This window comes from Eupeodes corollae, chromosome 1, assembly GCF_945859685.1.
Source record: "Eupeodes corollae chromosome 1, idEupCoro1.1, whole genome shotgun sequence".
Classification (NCBI taxonomy): Eukaryota; Metazoa; Arthropoda; class Insecta; order Diptera; family Syrphidae; genus Eupeodes; species Eupeodes corollae.
Genome location: NC_079147.1, coordinates 248,869,230 through 248,895,108, shown reverse-complemented (window position 1 = coordinate 248,895,108; position 25,879 = coordinate 248,869,230). Strand labels below are relative to the sequence as shown.

Here is a 25,879-nt window from a genome sequence, read left to right as displayed (position 1 = left end):
CAAAAACTAAACAAATATGATATTTTCCCCATGTAAAAGCGTACATACTTGATACCTTATTTCACCCATCTAAACATCATATTATGCCACACATTTTCTTCCCATCAAGCACCTTTTTAAAAAGGGAAATTTTCATACTTTTTCCGTGCGGTTGCCGTGTTTTTGACTTTCGCAAAATTCTTCCTCCATCGGGCGCAATTCTTCCATAAAAAAACCTTTTCAATTAAACAATTGACAAGAAGTCATTTATTGCATTAACTAACAAGCCAATCAAAACATTAACATCAACTTAAAAACATTACCCAACACGTGCGGCCATAATTTTATTTAGGAAATATCCAAATCCAAAAAAAATATCCCAGCCTAGTGTCAGAGCAAAAGGAAAAATATCCATCTGTGCATCAGATTTAGCTTCAGCCCCCTGCCGAACCGCGCACCCAGTTTAGTCTTTCGCTTTATATAGCCCGAAAAAGGTATACAATTTTTCAATTCTAATATTTCTATGATTGTAACCTGTCAGGCTAGTCAGCACAGCACGCGGGATTACAGCACGTGTGTACCTTGTTGGAAAAAAGTTAATTGTTCAGTAATCGCGAAGAGTTGCCAAAAAGTGGAAAGCGGGTATTAATCGAAATTTAAATTTATCTCGGAGTGAAAAATAAATTCAAAACCAAAATCGAAATCGGAAAGCACCATTTTTGCAAGAGGAAGTATTAATTTCAATTTGAGCGCACACTCCAGACACAGACATCATCGTACGTAACCCTACCGAGAAGAAAGATAGAAAGAACATAACAACATAACACAGCACAATGCCACAATCGTCATCAGCAACCCAACTCAATGGTTATTCCAATTCCAACAACGATGGTAAATACGACATGGAGGACGGACAGACGTTCCTTTTCACTTCTGAATCGGTGGGCGAAGGCCACCCAGACAAAATGTGTGACCAAATAAGCGACGCCATCCTGGACGCCCTCTTGCAGCTGGATCCCAATGCGAAGGTAGCCTGCGAAACAGTCACCAAGACCGGCATGGTTTTGCTGTGCGGCGAAATCACATCCACCGCCACCATCGACTACCAGAAAGTTGTCCGCGACACAATTCAACACATTGGCTACGATGACTCCTCGAAAGGCTTCGACTACAAGACCTGCAACGTCCTCCTCGCCCTGGCACAGCAATCACCCAACATTGCAGCGGGTGTGCACGTCAACCGTTCCGAAGATGAAATTGGTGCTGGCGATCAAGGAATCATGTTTGGATATGCCACCGACGAGACAGAGGAATGCATGCCCTTGACAGTTGTGCTTGCCCACAGATTAAATCAGAAAATCGCTGAACTACGCCGCTCCGAGGAGTTCTGGTGGGCCAGACCGGACTCGAAATCACAGGTCACTTGTGAGTACACCCTGAACAGAGGATCCACCATCCCCAAGCGAGTGCACACCGTTGTCGTTTCGGTGCAACATTCGGAAAAAATCTCAATCGATGACTTGCGCAAAGAGGTCATGGACAAAGTTGTCAAAGAGGTCATCCCAGCGGAATACTTCGATGCCAACACAATTGTCCACATCAATCCATGCGGCGAATTCATCATCGGTGGACCGATGGGTGATGCTGGTTTGACAGGAAGAAAGATCATTGTCGACACATACGGCGGCTGGGGTGCCCACGGAGGTGGCGCCTTCTCCGGCAAGGATTTCACAAAGGTAGATCGTTCGGGAGCGTACGCTGCACGTTGGGTAGCCAAATCTTTGGTCAAAGCTGGCATCTGCAAGCGCTGTTTGGTGCAGGTCTCCTACGCCATTGGTGTAGCGGAACCACTCTCCATCACCATATTCGACTATGGCACCTCACATAAGACACAAAAAGAATTGCTCGCCATCATCAAAGCCAACTTTGATCTGCGACCCGGCAGGATTGTCAAGGACCTTAATTTGAGACATCCCATCTATCAGCGGACGAGTACTTATGGACATTTCGGACGAGACTGCTTCTCATGGGAGCAAGCAAAACCTTTAGATCTAAATTGACTAGAGGAGAGAGACGGTGAGCCGTTTGCAAAAAAACTTAAAAAAATCAATTAGGAAACCATACAAATTTTTATTTTTAATTTTATTATTGATACAAAAACAAAAATTAAACAAAAAACAAAACAGATTGTATAAGAAATTAAAATGATAGTAGGATCACACCGTGAACCTATATTTTATGAAAACGAATGGCAAATAGGCACGGAACGACAATTTTAAGTATAACAATTTTTATTCTATTCTATTTTATTTTACGAAGAAAAGGTTGCTTCCTTCTTCATCCATTCGAAAAATATGTTACACATATATACCTATGATTATATATATATTCAAAACAAAAAAAACAATACAAGTTGTTCTCTATCTCTCTCTTTGTCGTTTTTATTTTTAATTTGCACTTAAAAAAAAAAAGAAAAACAAAGAAGTATAAAATAAAAACATGTTTAAAATATTGGAAATTTCTTGAAGTTTTTCTTAGTTAAAAGTTTTCTTTTTTGCAGCTTGCGAAGAGAAGTTTCTTTTTTATTTCTTGGAGAAATAAACTTCGTCTTTGGGCAGTTGATGTGGGGAGTAAGTAAAAATTGCAACTAGCAACTGGGCTATTGGTTTGTTTATTTTGTTTTCTTACAACGTTTTGGAGTTTTTTTGTCTTCTTGGTTTGTTTGTAAACAAATAACCACCATCAAGGGAGAGGAATTAAAAACAATATAACCAAACAAAACTCGCCTTTGGTGGCGTACATTTGATATTTTTCTTTTTTGTTGTTATTGATGCTGGATTAGTTTGAAAGCGCTTTCATAACAAGCAATTGAGAAATACTGAGCACGTGCGAGGAGGTGGCATCTTCTTATCAAAAATAATAACAGAGATTTTTTGTCGATGCAAATAAATTCAACTTGGAAATAGTTTATTTTTCTCTATCGAGTGGATCTTTAATAAAAAGAAATATTTTATTTTGCTCTTCAGGGAAATTATTCAAACCTTAAGCGATTGTTATCGCAATAAAGCTTCGAGGTTTGAGCTGAGAAAGCAAAATACAAGTTAACATTACCAACGAATTCTATGGAATGTACTTTTTCCAGAAAATCTATTTCTTTGTAATTCCCTAAGCGAGAATTTAAAACATTGTTGGTGAAGCTCATCTTAAACAAGTAACTCGTGTGTAAAGATTAAAAATATATATATATTTTACATAAATAATGACTTTGCTTATATTAAAAGGGTCTGAGAGGGTTCCCCCAATATTGATGAGTCATAGAAATTGGTCTGAGAAAATGTTTTAACGTACCCACTCATCGTCTGCGTTGAATTCGTAGAATTGCCTCTTAAAACCTGTTTCAACAAAAGCCGGTTCTTAACAATATTGATATGAACTTATTGTAAGAAATGATGATGCAATAACTTACAGAGAATATTATGTACCTACGTGGATTTATGTAGAAGCTGAAGCAATATGAATTTGCACCCGGTACAAGTCTCATATTTTGTGGAAAGTTTATAAAAAGAAAAAGTCTTAGGAAGTTTCTGTAGAAGGCTAAAGAATTTGAGTCGTACATTAATTTTAAATAGCTCGAAGTCATTAAAAAAAATATGTACTTGGCGAGTAAAAGTTGAAAATGGAGTTATTAAGGTCTTGCACTTATGTAGATGTGATTTAAAAAATGTGCAGGATAAAAAGAAAGTGTTAGAAATGTAGGAATTCAATTTGAATTGCGGCTAGAGCTAGGTTATGTTAGGTTAAAGTGGCTGCGCGTGATGGAGTAGGACACACTTTTAATGGCCCATTGGGCTGGTTCAGACAACATAAGTGACCTCATTTGCAGTCAACTTCATTCTTTGAACGTTAATTTTGACCAAGGTAACTAGTTAAGTTTTCAAGTGTCATAAAATTTAAATTCAGAACTTTACTTCACAAACCTCTACTTCAAGTTCATAGTACAAAAACTACCAAAATCATTATTTTCTACAAAACACTCCTCAGACAAGCTACAAGTCCATCACGATTTGTATTTTAAAGAAATATTTCTTATTTCTTTTCCAAATTGACAAACCCTTTTACAGAAAACATTAAATGAAGTTGTACAGAAAATAAATAAATCATTGAGTAATAAAGTTCAGCTCTTAGCTGAATTAAAAAACATGATCAGTTGTCATTTTGACATAAAATGACTTGACTTGTTAGTTAGGAAGATTTTTCTTGTCTAACATTCCAGTGAACTTTCCATTAAAGTTGACTTAATTGGAAGATAATTTTTTGGCAGCTAGCCAATCCGATACCAGAAACTTGCCTTACTTTCAAGTCCCCTATTCCGGCTGAACCTGCCGATTGTGTTTACCACATGAATCTTGAGACTTTCTTCTAAGCTTAAAGAAACCAGTTTGAGTCCCATACGAAACGTGGGAGGCTGATTATGTTATTATTATTGAGATTGTTCTTCCTCATCTATACAGGTCCTGCAAAAGTCATTTGAAAGGCGTGGGTATGCGATCTGCTTAGAGTTAGAAAGCACCTTAAGCGCTTAAATTCTAGTGTAGGCTGGATGTTTTCGTGACGTGATCATATTTCACAGTTTACATGTAGCGAATTGGTTTTCCAGCATTAGCCAAACGCGGTAGAATGGGTTGTACTATACACAGGGCCGGATTAAGGGAAGGGCAACCGGGGCGGAAGCCCCTGGTCCTCCACAAACAGGACAATAGAGTCTTCGGAAAATTTTTGTTTCAAATTCCAACTAATAAAAACTAGTAAACATCTTTTCCTATTATATTTTTTGTTGCTGTCTCATCGGCTGTTGAATTCTTTGATTTTGTGCAGAGTACACGTTTTTCACAGCCAGTACAGAGCTGCACCGAATTCTAAATGAGAAATTATTGGAGAAGATAAGCGGCCAGTTTTTTAAAAAAGCTCAGCGATACTCGTTGGACTTGTCGAGCTGAAGCTACGAAAGCCTTAGTCAAAGGCTATTCGGAAATCGAAGAAGCTCTTACCAGCATATCTTCCAATAAAGAGCAAAAAGACATCGTGTTGAATGAAGCAACGCATCTTCTATAGAAGATGAGTGGTCTCGAAACTGCTTTTTTTTGCAACATTTTGGAACGATATCTTGGAGGATTCAACGATACAAACAAGATGTTGCAAGACCCGAAAATATTTCTTGAATCGGTAATTGGAGCACTAGAATCATTCGTGGAATCCAAACGAAATGATTTTGATAAATACGAGGAAGCTCCCTAAAAATATCCCATACTTATGAATATGTACAATGTGAGGTTGAATCCGCTCGATTACGGGAAAGCACAAGACGCAAATCTGTCACCCAAGGAAAAATACAAAGTATCCGCCTTCATCCCAGTGATTGACCAGCTATCCGTTTCTCTTACTGAAAGATTGCATGACTATGAAGCTGTACGTTCGAGATTTGGATTCCTGAATTACATCAAGAAGATGGATATTGAAAATTTGCACGCTGCAGCAGAGAAAGTGTATCCGGATGACTTAGAGCCTAGTCTTGGAAATAAGTTGGTTCAATGTGTGTCTTTGATTGACCCATACAAAAAGGAAAAGGACTATGGAATAGATCAATCGCCGGAATTATTTTATTATCAAATTCTCGAAAATCAAAGATTCAGAGCTACAGTCCCAAACCTCAAAAATGCTTTGAGAATGTATTTAGTTTTGATGGTAACAAATTGCCCTGGAGAGCGCTCATTTTCAAAAATGAAAACTATAAAAAATATATGTACATTGAAAGCGATTACTCCGAGAACTGGATTTCAACGAAATCATTAACGATCTTTCGTCGAAAAAAAGCTCGAAAGGTTCCGTCCGTTAACAATAAAATTTAATTTCAGATTATTCTTTTTCCGTTTATATTTATATGTGTTTGTTCAATACTTAAGGAATCTACTTGGTTTCACAATAAATTATTTATTGAACAACTCTAGCAAAACAAATGTTTTACTTTATTTTGAAAAAAATTGGGGCGAGGGGGCCTCCGCTCCTTTATTTCTCCGAGTCATCTGGACCTCTAAATCCGGCCCTGGCTTTACAATATCTGGCGAGTTCCTCTGCCTTACAATTTCCTGGAATGTTTCTATGTCCCGGCACCCAAGTTAATATTCACTTGATGTGCCATGTCCATTAAAGATTTTCGATAGTTATGGAGTGTTGTAGAGTTTGTAGAGACAGAGCGACCTAACTATCTGAGAAAATAAGGATATCGGATGTTTATATCACGTTTTATTTAAGCCACGACAAGACTTCTTTTATCGTCAAAAGCTCCGCCTGGAACACGCTACAATGATTGGGAAGGTGCAATGAGAGACCTAGTTTCAGTTGTTCAGAGTACACCTCCATTAACCCCTCCATTTGGTTTTAATCCAACTGTATAAAATTGGACTGACTCGTCTTCCATAAATGCTCTATCCTCTCAAAAAGATCTGGAAGGTATGGAAATCTGGAAGTTTCTGTCGAATTGCAGTTGGGGAATGGTGTAGTGTGTGTGCTTGGGAAATGATTCTAAGTACTTAAGAATTATTAAATTGCCAATGTTGTTGTTAACCCACTGCGACGAAGCTTTGAGGCCAATAGCAGAGCTTGCAGCTACTTGTTTGCTAAATATTCCAAGAGGTGTTATGTAGAGAAGGGTGTCCAGTGCCGCAGATGTGGTCGTGTAAAGTGATCCGCTTATACAAAAGCAAGCTGAACGTTGGACTTTATTTAATTTGTCGGGGCTTAAAGCTGTTTCTAGAGCAATCCACCACATCTGATTACTGCTGTAAGCCCCATTTGACTATTTTTTGTATATTGCTTTTCCAATTTGATTTTTTGTCTAAAATAAGACGCATGACACTATGTACTTAGCCTCGTCTGAACTTTAATTAGATTCCTTTAATATAGGAAGGGGTAACAAATGGAAATTTGTGTTTCCTCGAAAATAGGTAATATTCGCTTCTGTGTGGGCTAACAACCAGTCCCCACCGATCAGCCGGGCTACGCCTCCTAGAAAAGCAAATTTTTTTTGAAGAAGAATGGAAAGAACCCCATTGTTCACCGATGAGACAAAATTTTATTTGGATGGCTTAGACAATACAATGTACACGAGTTTTGGTACTCAAGTCATAAGCATTCCGAAAATAGTTATTCAACGACAAAATTTTGGTAACAGATCACATATCGTTAAGGCATATATGAACTGCTCCTATTTGCTTCTTAAGCACGAAATGAATTGTATATATTACATCCAATTGTTAGATGATGGACGAGGATGGATGAACAAATCATTGTCCAAAAAGAATCAAAGAATTTTCGGAGTCTAAATCTCTAGAAACCGCACCAACTCATCTGCAAAATATGGTCGGAAGAAAGCATGTCCGATGAGTGGAATCTCGTCTGAAGCCGTTCATCAACAACCTGATTGGTCCTTATCAGTGTGGCCTTAGACCAGGAAAGTCCACTATCGACCAAATTTTCACACTACGGCAGATCTTGGAAAAAACCCAGGAGCTTCAAATTCCACCAACTCTTTATCGATCTTATCCGTTTGTGCAGAATGACGATGGACAATACAAGCTGCTCTATCAAGGTCGGAAAAAATTTCACCGATGCATTTGATGTCAAAAAAGGCTTTAGACAAGTCGATGCACTGTCAGGCCACTTCATTAATATCGTTCTGGAAAGAATTGAACTTAGAAGGCAATTGAGAAGTAGGTAAGGTTCTCTAGCATCTAAATCATCCTAGTTCTCATTTATGGCGCTGAGGCCTGGACCCTGTCAATGAAAGATGAGAACGTCTTAGGATGCTGCGAGAAAAATTCTTCCAACCAAAATCGTCCCGTATACGCATATATGGAAACAGCGACACTGACCTAGTAAGCAGAATAAAAGTCCAACGGCTTATATGGCTAGGTCATGTAGAGCGAATCAACGCTCCAGCCTGGAAGGTCTTCGAATCCAATCCCGAAGGAGGGCGCAATAAAGTAAAACCGCGACTCAGGTGGCGCACTCAGGTGGGTGAAGACCTTAACCAACTTGGCGTGCGAAACTGGAGACAGCTAGCTAGGGACCGAGCTAGTTTCAGTTGTTCAGTTGAGCTGGCTGGAAACGCATGTTGGTTGAGGCCCAGGTCCACCCGGAGTGTAGTGCCACCTTAAGTAAGTAAGTATAAGATCTCTAGAAACCACATTCGATTGAATAGTTTAGAGTCCTGACTTGAATCCCTTCGAGAACATGTTGTCATTTTTATCGTCAGAAGTTTTAAATCATGTACCTTAATTTAAGGATGTTAGGAAATTAAAACAAACGATTCAAGAGGAATGGAAAAAGATTGAGCCCTTATTAAAACTATGACAAAACGTCAAGAAGAAGTTATAGCCAGCTAAGGGATTCGCAGATCTTATTAAAAATTTAAAAAAAAGGTACCTTTATAATTATGTACATCATTGTGAATTTTTGAAATTTTGTAGTTAATTTATTAAACATAGTAAGACAAATAAGTTGTTTTGGAACTTTCGCACCAAGCTTTTGGCTATATTTGGAAACAAGGAAGTGGTGACGCTTGTATAATCTATTATATAATTTTATATTTAAGAAATATTATTAAAATAACCTAAATAAAAGATTTAAAATAAGAAATATGTTTTATGCGTTTTATCCTTTGCATTTTTTTAATGTTGGCTTTCTCGTTGTACATTCCGTTTTGATGATGTCTTCAAATTGTTCGTTGATGATGCCTCGAGAATCCTATTTGTTGATTGAAGTTATTAAATTCTGTTATCGAATTGTCTCCAAAGTTCCTGATAGTGTTTCCTGTGAGTTGCAGCAAGTATTCATCTACTGGCAACAAATTCACCTCTTTACGCAGCTTTTTACTGCCAATAACTTATATATCAATATGCTCCAGAATATTCCATAAAGACAGTTTCTCTCTAAGTACTTCATCTTCTTCATCGTTTATTGCGGAAAGTACAGAATTGATGTATGAAGTCATCATTTTAGTTAAGTGGCCAAGTATAGGATTAAGTTATGACAGACTTAAATCTTAACCCATTTATGTACCATATACAATTTCAACTCAAGATCGTTATCAGATGTACATCTGTTGGATACAGATTTTGATTTAAGTACCATTGTGCAATTATTTCTCAACTCTTGTGGATCATGGATCTGGCAAATTAAAAATTGCTGCGTTGGTAGTATTGAACCTTGTTTAATTTCCTTGCAAACTCAGAGGATAGAGCTTTTACAAAGGTTTTATCAAAATAAAACTATCCATATTATGGTTAGTTGACCATGATAGACCATGAACTGTTTTACCTCATAATATTGGGAACTATCTTCTAGTGCTATGAAACCAGTTCATTTAGATTATTCTTTGAAATTATGGATCCTACGGTTTAGAATAAGGCAAGTGCATTGAAGGTGAGGAATTGTTTTTTCCTCGTTTACACAGCTTCTTTGAACATTATTCGAGAACACACCAAACTGCGTACTGTTTATTCGAAATTAATCTGTTTAGAGATACTTAGAACGCTTTAGATGTTTTAGTATAGCAGTTAGTAATTTTGTCCCATCTGATGTTTTAAAACTCATTTGAATTTCAAATTAAAAGTCTTTGACCGTGGAAATAGAATCTGAACATAATTTTGTTTTATTTCATTTGATTCATAAAATCTTCCACGTGGACAATTTGCAGAAAAAATAAGGAATATTGCATTTCAGAATATACTCCCACGCCAATATAATTCTGTAAAGCTAAGGTACCTAATGCATTAAGGTGATCGCGTGAACAAGTGATTAACAGCATGATATAAAATGTGAGACATGTAATTATGAACACTTTCAACGAAAACAACCTCAAGGTGATATAAAATATGAGACACGCGCGAGCATTTATGATAACAAAAATAGAGTTCAACTATCGTCTTTGAATTTGATTCATTTCGTAAACTGAAACATATCAACAATTTTTACGCAGACTAAACTGTAATTAAATCTGGCGACACTCCACAGACAACATAAAATTCATAATAGAGGCAGTGAGCACCCAGCTTTATTAGTTTCTTCTTTTCTTTTTTTTGTTGAACTCCAGACAGATGAATAGATATCACCAATGGATATGAATATGTGACAATACTCATTTGAGACACAGTACAGTTTTTGATGACGATTGCTTAATTTTTGAACTAGCATTCGGGTTTTGAAGAAGAGCTAGAGTTTTTGAATGTTTATTTACATAATGTATGTAGATTTCAATAGAATGGAAATATTTATTATTATTTTTAAAACTGCCCAAACGAAAATAACAAAGGTTTTGAAAATACAATTTAAAATATTTCGGTTATGTTTCCCTATTTTAAACTATGTAGCAATAATTCCAAGCTGAATAAATAGATTTTGGGGCATGAACAAAAATAAATATGTGAGTTATTTGGTCAATAAAAATATAATTTTTTTCGAGCATGGATTTTTGTGTACAATGTGTCTAATAAACATACATACATACATTTATGTATCTTGTTAACTACACTGTTCGAAAAATAAAAATTGAATCTAATTTTATATTTGTGTACTTGTTACTAATGTTTTGCGATATGAATCCATGGACCATGAATATCGTCGCCATTGCAGCGATATCAATTATTTTGTTTGGTTTAAACTTTAAACGTATTTTTTTAAAACATAACCTTGATTTTATCTATTATAAGGAAACATTTTATTTTTAATTGCATTATAATAATTTAAAATCGTTAATAATTTATAACCCTATTTACATGAACGTATAGCTCAATCTTATCAAAATTATACGAAACTGATCCATTATGGCAAATAATGTAGTGTTTTTTTGGTCTAGATGCAAAAATCGAGGGCGCAGACCATTTGGATGGTTATAAAGTTGTAACGACGAATTCAGATATTCACTATCGTTTTAAGAACCTCTAACATTTCTAAATGAACAAAGACATACAGATTAAAGAGCCTAAAGTTTCGAGAAAATTTACCAAAGTTGACTCAAAATCAATTTTTTTAATAATACATTGCAGAGTTTTTTAACATTTTTAGATAAAAAGTCTAAAAACGGACACAAATTACTTACTTACTTACTTAAGGTGGCGCTACAGTCCGGGGCGGACCTGGGCCTCAACCAACAAGCGTCTCCAGCCAGCTCGGTCCCTAGCTAGCTGTCTCCAGTTTCGCACGCCGCTGTACAGCCCGTACAGCTCGTCGTTATATCTTCTCCTCCATTCTCCATCTATGCGTACGGGACCAAAAATCGCCCGAAGAATTTTTCTCTCGAAGCATCCTAAGACGCTCTCATCTTTCTTTGACAGGGTCCAGGCCTCAGCGCCATAAATGAGAACCGGGATGATGAGTGTCTTATAGATGGTGATTTTACATGCTCGAGAGAGGACTTTACTTCTCAATTGCCTTCTAAGTCCAAAGAAGCAGTGATTTGCAAGAGTTATTCTTCGTTTGATTTCAGCGTTGATGTCGTTGTCTGCATTAATAGCGGTGCCTAGGTAGACAAAGTCCTTAACTACCTCAAAGTTATAGCTGTCCATGGTGACGTTTTGTCCAAGACGTCGTCGTTCAGTGTCCTTTTTTGATGCCAGCATATACTTGGTCTTGCCCTCATTGACCACTAAACCCATCTTCTTCGCTTCCGTCGCAATGCTCAAAAACGCTCCACTGACATCACGCTTTGATCTTCCAATTATGTCAATATCATCTGCGTATCCGAGTAGTTGGATGGATTTTTGGAAGATTGTGCCTCTAGTGTTGACGGTTGAGTTTTCCACAATTCTTTCCAGAACGATGTTGAAGAAGTCGCATGACAGTGTATCGCCTAGTCTAAAACCTTTTTTGACATCAAATGCATCTGTAAGATCTTTTTCGACCTTGATAGAGCAGCGTGCATTTTCCATCATCATTCTGCACAAACACGATAAGATTGACAGGGATGCCAAAACTAGACATTGCTCGGTAGAGCTCTTCCCTATAGATGCTGTCATTCGCGGCTTTAAAATCGATAAAGAGATGGTGGGTATCGATTTGAAGCTCCTGGGTTTTTTCCAAGATCTGCCGTAGTGTGAATATTTGGTCGATAGTGAACTTTCCTGGTGTGAAGCCACACTGATAAGGACCAATCAGGTTGTTGACGAATGGCTTCAGACGTTCACATAATACGGCAGAGAGGATCTTATACGCAATGTTAAGGAGACTGATGCCTCTGTAGTTGGCGCAGTTTAGAGGGTCTCCTTTTTTATGTATCGGGCACACTATGCTGAGATTCCACTCATCGGGCATGCTTTCTTCTGACTAAATTTTGCAGATGAGTTGGTGCATGCTCCCCACCAAGTCATCGCCTGCTGCTTTGAATAGTTCGGCGGTGAAGCCGTCAGCTCCAGCAGCTTTGTTTGACTTAAGTTTAGATATAGCTATCTTCACTTCGTCAAGGTCGGGTAGGCGGAATTGTTGATCTGCGTCGCCGAGGTTTAGTGATTCTATCTCCCTTACAGCGGAATTCGGTTCGTCATCGCCGTTATATAATTTGGAGAAGTGATCTTTCCATATTCTCAGCATCGACTGTGGTTCTACAACGATGTTCCCTTGATCGTCTTTACAGGCTTCGGTTCGTGGCTGGTACCCTTGGGAGGTTTTTTTACCTTTTGGTAAAATTTACGAACCTCATTCCTGTTGTGACATCCCTCTATCTCCTCGATCGCGCGCTTCTCATGCTCTCTTTTTTTCCGTCTAAGAAGCCGGTGTTCCTCTCTCCTCTTCTGCTCGTAGAGCTCGCGAGCAGCTCTCGTCCTTTTGTGCAGCGCCGTTTTGTATGCCTCTTGTTTCGCTGCGTGAGCTTGCCGGCATTCGTCGTCAAACCAGGGGTTTCGCTGTGGTGGCCGTGTGAAACCTAGCACTTCAGAGGCGGCATCTCTGATGGCTGCAAGGCAATGTTGCCACTGGTTTTCAATGCTTAATGCAGGAAACATAGGACTCCTTAGGAGGTTATTAGAGACTCGATCGGAAAAGGACATGGCAGTCTCTTGCGATTGTAGCCGTCTAACGTCGAATCTTCTCACAGTACTTCCTTGTTTTGGCTTGGATCGAGATATCCGTAGCCGTACCTTGGCTAGAACGAGGTAGTGGTCCGAGTCAATGTTGGCCTCTCGGAATGTTCGGATATCCTGGATACTGGAGAAGTGTCGTGCGTCGATCGCAATGTGGTCAATCTGGTTGACGGTTGATTGATCAGGAGATTTCCATGTCCCCTTGTGGATATTAAGATGCGTGAACTGCGTACTAGCTACCAGAACGTCTCGCCCCGCAGCGAAATCGACCAGCCTGAATCCGTTGTCGGAGGTAGTGTCGTGCAGGCTGTATCTACCGATTATGCCAAAGATGTCTTCTCCTCCTAGCTTGGCATTAAAATCTCCTAAGACAATTTTAATGTCATAGCCAGGGCACTGCTCATATGTCTTGTCCAAGAGCTCGAAGAATATATCTTTGGTGTCTTCATCTTTCTCCTCTGTTGGGGCATGCGCGCATATTAGGCTTATGTTGGCGAATTTAGCGTTGATGCGGATTGTCGTGATGCGCTCGTTCACACTGTTGAAACTCAACACTTTTTGCCTGAGCCTAGTTCCAACAACAAATCCACATCCAAATAGACGCTGTCTTTGTTCTCGGTAGCAGTCGCCGTAATAGATATCGCAGTCTTTTAGTTTGCGTTTGCCCGGTCCATCCCATCGCACTTCTTGGATGGCTGTAATATCTGCCTTGCAGCAGTTTAGGGCTTCCGCTAATTGTTCGGCTGCACGTGGTCTGTTAAGGGATCTAATATTCCACGTACATATCCGAAGTTCGTTGTCCTTATTTCGTTTGCGTGGGTTGTCTACAGTGAATATGATGTTTTTACGTGACCAGGAAGTCACCCCGACGGCACAACCCCCAACCTGGAGGGCCAGATCCTTAGTATAACTCCAAGGAAGGGGAGCCGGATGAACCGCTCCTTATAGGCCTGGGCTCCGAATATGTCGAAGAAGCCCTATAAGGTGTTCACTAAGTAGTTCAACCTTACTGGAACTGTAGACGCCACCGTTGATTCTATCTCGAGAATTCGTCCGCTGCCGCCTGGATAAGGAGAGGTGCCTTAGTGGAAACACCTCTCCCCCCCTCTCTCGTTTGCTGCCCCCAACAACTTTCCACTGGGGTTGGAACCCAAACTCCAGTTGAGGTACTAGGCACCCGATGTTCACCGCGGGAAGTTGAGAGTAGGAGTTGATAGACAGAGGTGGGTTTTGAGAAAAACCTGTGGACGCTTGTGTCCTCTTGAATGCACATGTCTACCATTTGAACAACGGACACAAATTAATCCCACTTTAATTAATTCCACTTCATTAGGGTTTTTACTGAAAGTATTACTGAAAAGGTCAGAAACAAATTCTTCAAAAAAAAAACACCCTCACAAACTTCTGTACTTCCCTTAAAAGTCGAAAACACGATACACGATTACACCTAAATATTTAATCATAATATGATTCCCATATATTTTTTGGATAATGTTTTGTTAACTATGCAGTTATTTTTTCTATAGAAATGTTGCCTTTAAATTTTGAAAAACTTTATTTAAAGAGAAAAAACAATATTTATACCCCTATTACCATACCATTGCCGAGTCGAATGAATAAAAGTGTGATGCCCAATTTCACAGTGAAAGTTTAAACTTAAGATCAGGTGAACCTGAACTTAAGTTTAAATTTGAAGTTCAACTCCTCTAGTTTCACAGTGTGCTCTGAACTTCAGTTCAATTGAACGTAGTTTAATTAAATTGTATGAAAAGAATTTGGTAGCATTGTAAGTCATGTAACGTAATGTAAGCAATACGTAGCTGTTCATCGTTTTTTCTTTCTCTCTCTGAAGCGAGGAACACGTGAAACAGCAACAGATATTTTGTTGACGATCGGGGAAAATTTGTGTCGTTTTAAAGTACCGTTGTGAGTTGTGATTTCGAAAAAATAAAAATAAAAATGGAAAACATCGTGAACATAAATAGCAACAAAAAAAGAAGCAACAACTTTTCATCAGCAGATATAGATTTGCTGATGGAGTTGATTATGAAAAACAAACACATAATTGAAAACAAAAAAACGGATCGAGTTCATTGGACAGAAAAAACAGCGGCATGGGAGTCCATTGCAAACGAATTTAATTCAAAGAGTGGCTCCCATTACCGATCATCGATTGTGTTGAAGACAAAATATGAAAATTTAAAAAAAAGAACAAAACAAAATTTTGCTTCCGAAAAGCGAAAGCTTTACCAAACTGGTGGTGGTCCTCAGGAAATAAATACAGATGTGTTAGACAAGACGATTCTGGACCTTCTTGGTGACCAGGCCCAAGGACTACCATCAGTTTATGACAGTGACATTTTAAAACCAACAATTAAGTTTTTAAACAAGCATTTTGTGTAAATGGAAACTAATTGCTTTAATTTAATTTAGATGCTATCGAAAATGAAAAACACGAAGAAACTCTGATTGAGCAGCCCGAAGTGAAAGAAAACCAGAGCCCTGGTTCAGTAAATTTGACAAACGATGCCAAAACTAAAAACATATATGCTTCAAGAAAATCCACAGTTCTTACTGCTCGGAAAAGAAATTTAACTGGCGACAAGTGGCAGGAGCTAGCTGAAGAAAAATGCAAGTTAGCGAGACTGCAACAGGATAAACAAGCTCTAGAAATTGTGCAAATGAAGGAAGTGCATGAGAAAAAAATGCTTATTTTGGATGCTGAATTGGAAAAAATTAAAAAAGAAGTTTCGAGGATGCATTGAATAGGTCCAACATTACTTTTTTGTTATTATTATTTATTTTAATGTATTTTAGTTAAAGCTACAATTGTTTGCGTTTTCCTAATTTTTTTTATAATGAAGTTCAGTGTTTTGTTTTTCCTTTTTTTTTCAATAAATTTGATATTTGTTAAAATGAAAAAATCGTATCTTATTAACCTAAAAGACTTCGGAAATAGTCATTAACAAGCGAACTTCGCACAGATGTATTTTCATTTTGAGAGTTCGAAGTTCTTTCACTATCATAGCCATTATTCATTGCTTCATTAATTGAATTGTCCGCCGCTGGAGGATCAGCTTCGTTATTTATACAGCAAATGTTGTGCAGAACAGCTGTTGCAACAATGATGCTCTGAATTGTTGTTAGTTTTACTTTTATTCCTGTTGATAATATAGGAAACCTTCTTTTCCATACTCCATACGAGCGTTCAACACAATTTCTTGTTCTAATCTGAGATTCGTTATACAATGTTTCCTGAGGATTGTTACAATTACGTAATGGGGTCATCATATAGCGCCTGCATTGGTAGCCACTGTCAGCAACTATGAGATGGTTTCCAAAATCTCCATTTTCAAATCTAGCACAGATTCTAGAATTATTAAAAATTGTGGAATCATGACTCGATCCAGGCCACCTTGCAACGATGTCCATTATTTTTAATTTTGAGTCACACATGGTCTGCACGTTGAAAGAAAAATAGCCTTTTCGATTCCGAAATATTTTGCCATTCGCACCTCCTAATAAAGTTTGTGTACATGTGCATAGTAAGTACATTAACAAATGTGTTCATGTTTTAATGTTACCTGGGGACTGAATCCGTACATGTGTACAATCTAAAGCAGCTATAACGCGAGGAAACCTTGCAAATTGGTAAAATCCATTTACAACTTCAAACTTTTCCTCAGGTGTCGCCGGGAACTTTATGTATTTCTCTCGAAGTAGAGCAATATGATGAGAGACTATCTTACAAATTCTGGTAGCGGATGATTTAGAAACACCACAAAAGTCTCTCGCAGTTATGAGGAGTGATCAACTGGCATACAAGCGCAAGGTTAATAAAAGCTTGGTTTCGGCAGATATTGAATGGTTCCTGCAAATTAAACATTTTAAATTTTATCATTACACAATATTATTATATTTGTTCTTACCATTTAGTTGCATTTTCAATTTAGGATCGGATTTGCTCCAAAACAATGTAGGCTGAATTCTTCGACATTCGAAATCTGTCGAAGAATTCTATATCGTCCCAATAATTGAAATGATTTATTCTGAATTGAATGCGTTTTTCTCTTCTCACATTTGCAACTAAAATTAAGTTTTTCTCATCACTAATATCTTCAATATAACTTTCCGAACTCGACATTTTAAAATAACAATATACTTTTTATTAATATTTATTGAAAATAGGATAAATCACCATCATTAATTAATTCAATATTTAATATAAAAATGGCAGCTATTCTGACAACTATTGTAGTGTCTAAACGTTGAACTGAGGTTAAACGGCAGAATACTGGCGTTTAACTTAAACTACAGAATGAACTCAGTTCAAGGTTTAAACGAAAGTGTGAAACCGAATAAATTGTTGAACTGAAGTTTAAACCAAAACCGAAGTTTAAACTTCTACTGTGAAACTGGGGGTGAGTGTGAGAAATTTGATTTTTATTACCGTTGGCGAATTGAGAACCGTTGATTCGACTTAAATGTCATAGGTACATTTTTCGAAGAATGATCTCAATCTTTTTTCGCTATCGAATGTTCGTTGATTTGAACGTCATTCGTGTTTTTATTTGTCGAACGTTCATATTGTGTGAGAAAAGGTCGAAGCTTATGTAAAAGAAATGTCGAAAAATAAAACAATGTAAGTTTAAAAGTATATTTCATTTCTTTTATAAAATAACGCGAATCAATGCATTTTCATTCAGCTGCAAGAGAACTAATAAAAATCAGTACGAAAAGTTAGTCGAACTGATGGAATTTAACCCAAATTTAGCTAGAGGTGTTGTTGGATTGGGTCTTCAAAATAAAAACCAAAAGGAATATTGGGAGCAATTTACTACAGCCCTTAACTACTTGGGCCATCTACTCGCGATGGAGAAGAAAAATTATTGAACGACGAAATAAAAATATAAATACTACCAAGGAACATTGAACGTTCTCCTCTTTCGTACCACGTTTTAAGAACTGACTTAAGATTTCTGGAGTTCCATACAAAGAAATCATGGGTTTATCCAGGATATCTTAAGTCAACATAACGAATACACATTTTATGGCCTTAAAAACTTGCACTAAAAACCAAAAGCTACTCTCGGGCAAAAAACTTACTATCATTGCGTACTGTAATATCATTTTCTGCTAAGATACTGATGGCGCAACTTAATCGGAGCAACGATTCCTATATGGTTTCCGTCAACACATCCTATTAATCCTAGTAACCTGGCCGTTAAAAAAAGTAGTTTCGTGCGATTTGTTTCTCATCGAATAGCATGTTGAGGCTGACCCTGGTTGGACATAATTTGTCTTCAATTGCACGCACACACAACTTCTGTTAATACAAAGGAAACCGAGGATTGCGGCAGGCCTAAATCAAAATCTTTTCCTACACTGCTCTGATAACTCCCACTACTTTTATTCCTGTTGATAATATAGGAAACCTTCTTTTCCATACTCCATACGAGCGTTCAACACAATTTCTTGTTCTAATCTGAGATTCGTTATACAATGTTTCCTGAGGATTGTTACAATTACGTAATGGGGTCATCATATAGCGCCTGCATTGGTAGCCACTGTCAGCAACTATGAGATGGTTTCCAAAATCTCCATTTTCAAATCTAGCACAGATTCTAGAATTATTAAAAATTGTGGAATCATGACTCGATCCAGGCCACCTTGCAACGATGTCCATTATTTTTAATTTTGAGTCACACATGGTCTGCACGTTGAAAGAAAAATAGCCTTTTCGATTCCGAAATATTTTGCCATTCGCACCTCCTAATAAAGTTTGTGTACATGTGCATAGTAAGTACATTAACAAATGTGTTCATGTTTTAATGTTACCTGGGGACTGAATCCGTACATGTGTACAATCTAAAGCAGCTATAACGCGAGGAAACCTTGCAAATTGGTAAAATCCATTTACAACTTCAAACTTTTCCTCAGGTGTCGCCGGGAACTTTATGTATTTCTCTCGAAGTAGAGCAATATGATGAGAGACTAACTTACAAATTCTGGTAGCGGATGATTTAGAAACACCACAAAAGTCTCTCGCAGTTATGAGGAGTGATCAACTGGCATACAAGCGCAAGGTTAATAAAAGCTTGGTTTCGGCAGATATTGAATGGTTCCTGCAAATTAAACATTTTAAATTTTATCATTACACAATATTATTATATTTGTTCTTACCATTTAGTTGCATTTTCAATTTAGGATCGGATTTGCTCCAAAACAATGTAGGCTGAATTCTTCGACATTCGAAATCTGTCGAAGAATTCTATATCGTCCCAATAATTGAAATGATTTATTCTGAATTGAATGCGTTTTTCTCTTCTCACATTTGCAACTAAAATTAAGTTTTTCTCATCACTAATATCTTCAATATAACTTTCCGAACTCGACATTTTAAAATAACAATATACTTTTTATTAATATTTATTGAAAATAGGATAAATCACCATCATTAATTAATTCAATATTTAATATAAAAATGGCAGCTATTCTGACAACTATTGTAGTGTCTAAACGTTGAACTGAGGTTAAACGGCAGAATACTGGCGTTTAACTTAAACTACAGAATGAACTCAGTTCAAGGTTTAAACGAAAGTGTGAAACCGAATAAATTGTTGAACTGAAGTTTAAACCAAAACCGAAGTTTAAACTTCTACTGTGAAACTGGGGGTGAGTGTGAGAAATTTGATTTTTATTACCGTTGGCGAATTGAGAACCGTTGATTCGACTTAAATGTCATAGGTACATTTTTCGAAGAATGATCTCAATCTTTTTTCGCTATCGAATGTTCGTTGATTTGAACGTCATTCGTGTTTTTATTTGTCGAACGTTCATATTGTGTGAGAAAAGGTCGAAGCTTATGTAAAAGAAATGTCGAAAAATAAAACAATGTAAGTTTAAAAGTATATTTCATTTCTTTTATAAAATAACGCGAATCAATGCATTTTCATTCAGCTGCAAGAGAACTAATAAAAATCAGTACGAAAAGTTAGTCGAACTGATGGAATTTAACCCAAATTTAGCTAGAGGTGTTGTTGGATTGGGTCTTCAAAATAAAAACCAAAAGGAATATTGGGAGCAATTTACTACAGCCCTTAACTACTTGGGCCATCTACTCGCGATGGAGAAGAAAAATTATTGAACGACGAAATAAAAATATAAATACTACCAAGGAACATTGAACGTTCTCCTCTTTCGTACCACGTTTTAAGAACTGACTTAAGATTTCTGGAGTTCCATACAAAGAAATCATGGGTTTATCCAGGATATCTTGAGTCAACATAACGAATACACATTTTATGGCCTTAAAAACTTGCACTAAAAACCAAAAGCTACTCTCGGGCAAAAAACTTACTATCATTGCGTACTGTAATATCATTTTCTGCTAAGATACTGATGGCGCAACTTAATCGGAGCAACGATTCCTATATGGTTTCCGTCAACACATCCTATTAATCCTAGTAACCTGGCCGTTAAAAAAAGTAGTTTCGTGCGATTTGTTTCTCATCGAATAGCATGTTGAGGCTGATCCTGGTTGGACATAATTTGTCTTCAATTGCACGCACACACAACTTCTGTTAATACAAAGGAAACCGAGGATTGCGGCAGGCCTAAATCAAAATCTTTTCCTACACTGCTCTGATAACTCCCACTAAGTGGAATATATGATCTGAAACTTAAGGAATTAATTGGAATTAAAAGAACTTCCAGGAGGCACAAAGTATTTGTTCTACTTATAGATAATTAGGGAGCTCCAAAGTTGTCTCGAACATTCATGTGCAGTCAAAGCATTCTTACTTTTTTTCTGTAATTTTCATTTTCTCAAAAAAAAAATGATTAGATTAGATTAGATAGATTTTTTTATTAGAGTATTATAAAAACATTTAACAAATCATGCTTTTACATATATATAAACAAAAATCATGATGACATGGCAATTGCCGTCTGCCAGATTGACAATTAACATAAATTATACAAATATTGTAATAAGCTTTTATAATTATTTATGTGGATTTAAAAAAGAAGATAATTTATTTTTTTTTTCAACTTTAAGTTTGAATTAATTTGAGTGGATTATTGTTTGATAAATCAGAAATCTTCGTTCATAATTCTAGATCTATAACTTAACGCGATTTTGCAATATTTATACAAATTGCCGACATTCATCTTATTGAACAAGGCAACAACTTGTTCATCCGATAAGAAGTCACTTCCAAAAAAGCTCCTTCTTGTTTCCTAAAGTAGGGCATTTTCGAACGAAATGAATTACGTCCTCTTTTTTTTAGTTTCAAGATTATGGTTCAGCCTTCTATAAATAGTTCTGAATAAGGACTCGGAAGCTTCAACTACATAATCTTCTCTACATTTTTCATCTACTTTCGCAATCACATCATACATAATATCCTTGCAACTTGATATACTTCCAACGTTTAAATTGAACTCCACGTTACATCCTTCTGCGAGGCAATTCCACTCCCTGTACCAGCTATTTTGATTTTGTACTGCTTTAAGAGCTATTTTCTTGAAAACTCTCAGTAAATAGTCCGCTTGCAGTTTAAGGGTTTTGACGAATAGAGGTGAAAGTCCTGTCTCTAGCATAATAACATAGTTTGGTGTGTTCAATGGCAGACGAAATACTCTTTTCACGTAGTGATTTAGTAGTTTCTCCACTGTGAGAAACTTTTTACATCCCCAAACTTGGCGCCGTAAAAAAGAATACTCTCCGCTGCAGCTTCAAATACTTTATATTTTATACTATGTGCTATGTTGACGTTCATGAAGACTCTTTTCCATACTATATTTATAGCTGTTTTTGCTTTTTGCAGTTTTTCTTGTAGATGCTTTTCCATGTTTAAGTTGCTGGAAAAAATGACGTCTAGGTATTTGTACTCCTTGACGCATTCAATGTATTCTCCGTTAAAGACCCACTTTTCATTCGATGCGTTCTGTCCACCTCCTCTTTTAAAAATCATCACCTTGGATTTTTGAGTGTGGACAACCAAATTCCATAAACAGCAGTAATTGTAAATCTTGTTTATCATAAGTTGGAGTGTTGCTGGTGAGTAAGCAAACAAGACTATATCATCCGCGAACATCAATGCTTTAAAACACTCTCCCGCAAAGTCAACTCCTCCAGGAAGGAAATCAATTAGGTCATTTATGAAGAGCGAAAAGATTGTAGGACTCAGTGTGCATCTCTGCCTCACTCCTGACGAAGTTGCAAATCAATCCAAAAGTTCCGATCCATTCCAAACTGCAGCCCGTGTTCCTCTATACAACTCTTCGAGTATTAAGCCGAACTTCAACGAAAATCTCAGATTGTACAATTTGTAAAATAAGGCACCTCTGTTGATCGTGTCAAAAGCTGCTTTGAAATCAATGAAAAAAAAATACAATGTTTTGTCCAACAAGGATTCTTATTTGTTTATCGGGAATATTACAGCAGTCCTGAATTCATTTACCGGAAGATTCTTCTCAAAAATATTATTAAATAATGTTACCAGATGTTCTTTCAGTGTGACGCTTTCGTATTTATAGAACTCTACTGGAATACCATTTGAACCTGCCGCTTTCCCATCTTTAAGAGTCCATAAAGTTTGTTCAAGTTCATGCTTACTAAATTCTGGGTCTAAAATTTCGTTCTCAAATCCAGGAACTGCATAATGCCAGTTTGTTAATGTTGTTTCAAGACAGCAATCTGCATGCTTGTTTTTCTTCACATTTCAACTTTTTGGCTTTGCATGGCTCTTTAAATTTCATATTGGCCTCTAAGAAGTTAATCGTAAATGAGCTTTAGGAGAAAGTCCGAAAATTTTTCAACCATGCAAAAGAAATCTTCCTAGCTTTTAGGCATTCTTGATCAAACCAAGGCTCATTTCCTGAATTAAATCCTTTTCCGCTAGGTTGCTGTTGGGGGTAAGATTCCTTTATGGTTTGCTCTAACATTTTAAAGTCTACCATCCAGTTGTTGTCTGTATGCTGAAGCTTGCGATATCTTCCAGTTAAGTCTGGGCAGTGATTGCGGGCTAATAATAAAAGGTGATCCGAATACGGAAATTCTTTAACTTCTAGATCCGTCACCAGTCTTCACCTAAGATGGCATAATCAATCAACGATGATCTTTGGCTCCAATAAATGTGAAATTACCCGAGGTGTCACTCACACTCGTTCCATTCTGAATTCGAAGTCCAAAAGAATCGCAAAACTCTAGGATTTTCTTTCCTCTTGCATTACAAACAGTATCCTTTGATTGCCTATAAAAACCGTTAATAACGTTCATTACTCCTTCAAAAAAAAATGTTGCTTTTCATTTTGGTTTATTTTGCATTTTTATTAAATATGAAAACTATCAATAAAAACAACAGTTTTTTTGAAATTTCATTACTTAACGTTTATTTATGCGTTATTTTTTTTATAATGAAATTATCTAACTCCGAACGTTCAAATCGCCAACCATAATAGGGGTATTAATGAAAGGTCTTATGTAACAGACACTACTAACGGAGCTCCAAACTTAATTGTCTTTGTGTGAGGCTAGTTTATCAATTATTAAAATATTTAATGTGTACATTTGATGACGCAACATATTGTTTAAATCAAATAAAAACCTAGTACTTTACGATTTAAAAATCTGTCCTTCGAAAATGGATTTAATAATAATTATGTTTATGTTTCAAAATCTTAAGTGTACCTCTAAAAACAAATACCTATCTAAAATGAGTTTTAAACATGATTCACTTTCGGTGTGATATTTATCATTTGGCCAAATACTCCTAGGCTTTAATATTGTATCCAACAATTCACGTACCTTCAAATTTTTGGTTTAATTCAAATTCTATCAATTCAACGCTATCTGCAAGTCAAATCGTCTTCCGTGGCAAGTGTTTTTTTCTATTTGTATATTAAATATTGAAACCAAAATAATTTTGTCTCCATCTCCAATTTATTTCACGAATATTCGATTACCACTTTTACATAAGCAACAATAAAGGTAAATTGTACCTATATCAGGACTAGTAAAGTTGTGCCTAAAGTTCATAGATTGGATTAGGTGTGATTAAGTAATTTCTTTTTAAAATATTTGCTTAAACAATTCTTTATGAATTAATAAATTAAAATACGTATATTAAGTCTGGCCATCGGGTATCCCCAACAAAAAAAGAAAACATTTAAAAGAACATAACACAATTTATACGTAACTAATTAAATTAATTAAAAAAAACAATAATTGATAGACGCCAATAGCACCGGCATTTTCGTAACACAAGTAATACAATATTCTCAATTCATAAAACGAATCATCACACAAATAATTGCCTATGCAACGACATCAATAGTGGTACCCGTGGCATGATGGTTAGTGCGTTGGACTGTCATGCTAGAGGTCTTGGGTTCGATCCCTGCCTATGCCATCTAAAAGTCTTTTCACGGGTACTACCTCTTGCGAGGAATTGACAAATTCTCCAAGAGTAACTATTGTCATGAAAAAGTGCTTTCTCAAAATTAGCCGTTCGGAGTCGGCATATAAACTGTAGGTCCCCTCCATTCCTGAGAACATTACTCGCACACAGGAATGGTTGAGAGTTGTAAGTCACTAGGCCTTGGTTCTCAACGGACTGTCGCGCCACCCAATTTATTTATTTATAACGACATCAATTCATTGTAAATTGTTTTGCTTCATACCTAATTGTAATTTTTGTTATAGCAGAAGTTTTAAAATTTTAGAGAATGAAGTCTTTAAGACGTAATTAAAATAACAAGTTCTAGATTTTGTACATATTTATTATATTATAGACATATGACCAACATTATGTGTTTATTCGGATTTTTCGAATTTAGATCCATAGAATGGAACATATTGCAGGACTAGTTTCCAGTCGGTGAAATAAAGAACACCAAGGGAGGCTGCTCCACCAAAACGAGCCAAAGATGGAACACTATAAATATAAGTAGAAATAATATTTTAATTTGTTAATCATTGAAATGGTTTTTTTTGTTTGTCATGTTTATGGTGTAAGTCTCTTAAGTCATTAATTTAAGTAACGTATTCATGTTAAGTTTAAGAAAAGCAAGTCATCCTTTGAACTAACAATAAATATACAATTAGTGATAACTATGATAACGTTAAACCTTTTTGATCTGCGTCATCTTAGCAAATCAATAATTATGAAGATGGCATTGTAATGTTAAGTGTAAATTTGTGAACTTGAATAATAGACATTTGAAGCTTAGTTTTATTTTTACAACACAGGAAATCCATTCATAAAATCTCACTGGTGCTATTTTGAGCTTATTTATTCTAATTATTCTGACCCAATGGCGTAATTGTGTTGAAAACTAAGGAAGGAACAACAAAATATTTGCCTAAAATGAATGCACCATTATGCAAAAGGTTATGAACTTAAATTTAAATACTTTTTAACTCATAAAGAAAGTATTCTGGTTCATATGAGACACTTGCTTGTTCAACCAATGCATTGTTTTCGATTCACATCAATTTTTGTGAGGACTTTCAAAGGAAATATTATTAGTTAGTATCAAGACAAATCATTGGATTAGTGGTCATCAAGAATTGCATATGGCAAGAGTTTGAAGAAAATTATTACATGTATATAATTGTGTTAAATATCACTTCACATTATGCAGACACATAAAAAGAGCAATCAATTTGTTAAACACAATTAAAATAAGATTTTTTGGCAAATCCATTCAAGACCATCGTTTATCATACGTAGTTGCATAACTAACTATAACCAAATAAGCAA

The 25,879-nt window shown here is 36.4% G+C and overlaps 2 protein-coding genes and 2 pseudogenes across 2 annotated transcripts; 2 read left to right on the top strand and 2 right to left on the bottom strand.

The window, feature by feature from the left end:
* The first annotated feature begins 132 nt into the window (after window positions 1-132).
* Window positions 133-2,162, top strand: LOC129939013 (S-adenosylmethionine synthase). Its single transcript, XM_056046863.1, has one exon. The coding sequence runs from the start codon at window positions 813-815 to the stop codon at window positions 2,037-2,039; it is 1,227 nt and encodes a 408-aa protein (XP_055902838.1). The 5' UTR covers window positions 133-812; the 3' UTR covers window positions 2,040-2,162.
* Window positions 2,163-14,745: 12,583 nt separating this feature from the next.
* On the bottom strand, window positions 14,746-17,253 carry LOC129949699 (putative nuclease HARBI1; annotated as a pseudogene).
* On the top strand, window positions 15,069-15,874 carry LOC129949704 (uncharacterized). The gene is made up of 2 exons (XM_056061325.1): window positions 15,069-15,462; window positions 15,543-15,874. The coding sequence occupies exons 1-2, from the start codon at window positions 15,069-15,071 to the stop codon at window positions 15,872-15,874; spliced, it is 726 nt and encodes a 241-aa protein (XP_055917300.1).
* A 1,236-nt stretch (window positions 17,254-18,489) lies between the features above and the next one.
* Window positions 18,490-19,507, bottom strand: LOC129949695 (putative nuclease HARBI1; annotated as a pseudogene).
* Between the last annotated feature and the right edge of the window lie 6,372 nt (window positions 19,508-25,879).

Coding starts and splice junctions, on each gene's coding strand:
- LOC129939013 (XM_056046863.1), top strand. CDS start 813: ATGCCACAATCGTCATCAGCAACCCAACTCAATGGTTATTCCAATTCC.
- LOC129949704 (XM_056061325.1), top strand. CDS start 15,069: ATGGAAAACATCGTGAACATAAATAGCAACAAAAAAAGAAGCAACAAC. Junction 15,463..15,542: donor ACTACCATCAGTTTATGACA/GTGACATTTTAA, acceptor AATTTAATTTAG/ATGCTATCGAAAATGAAAAA.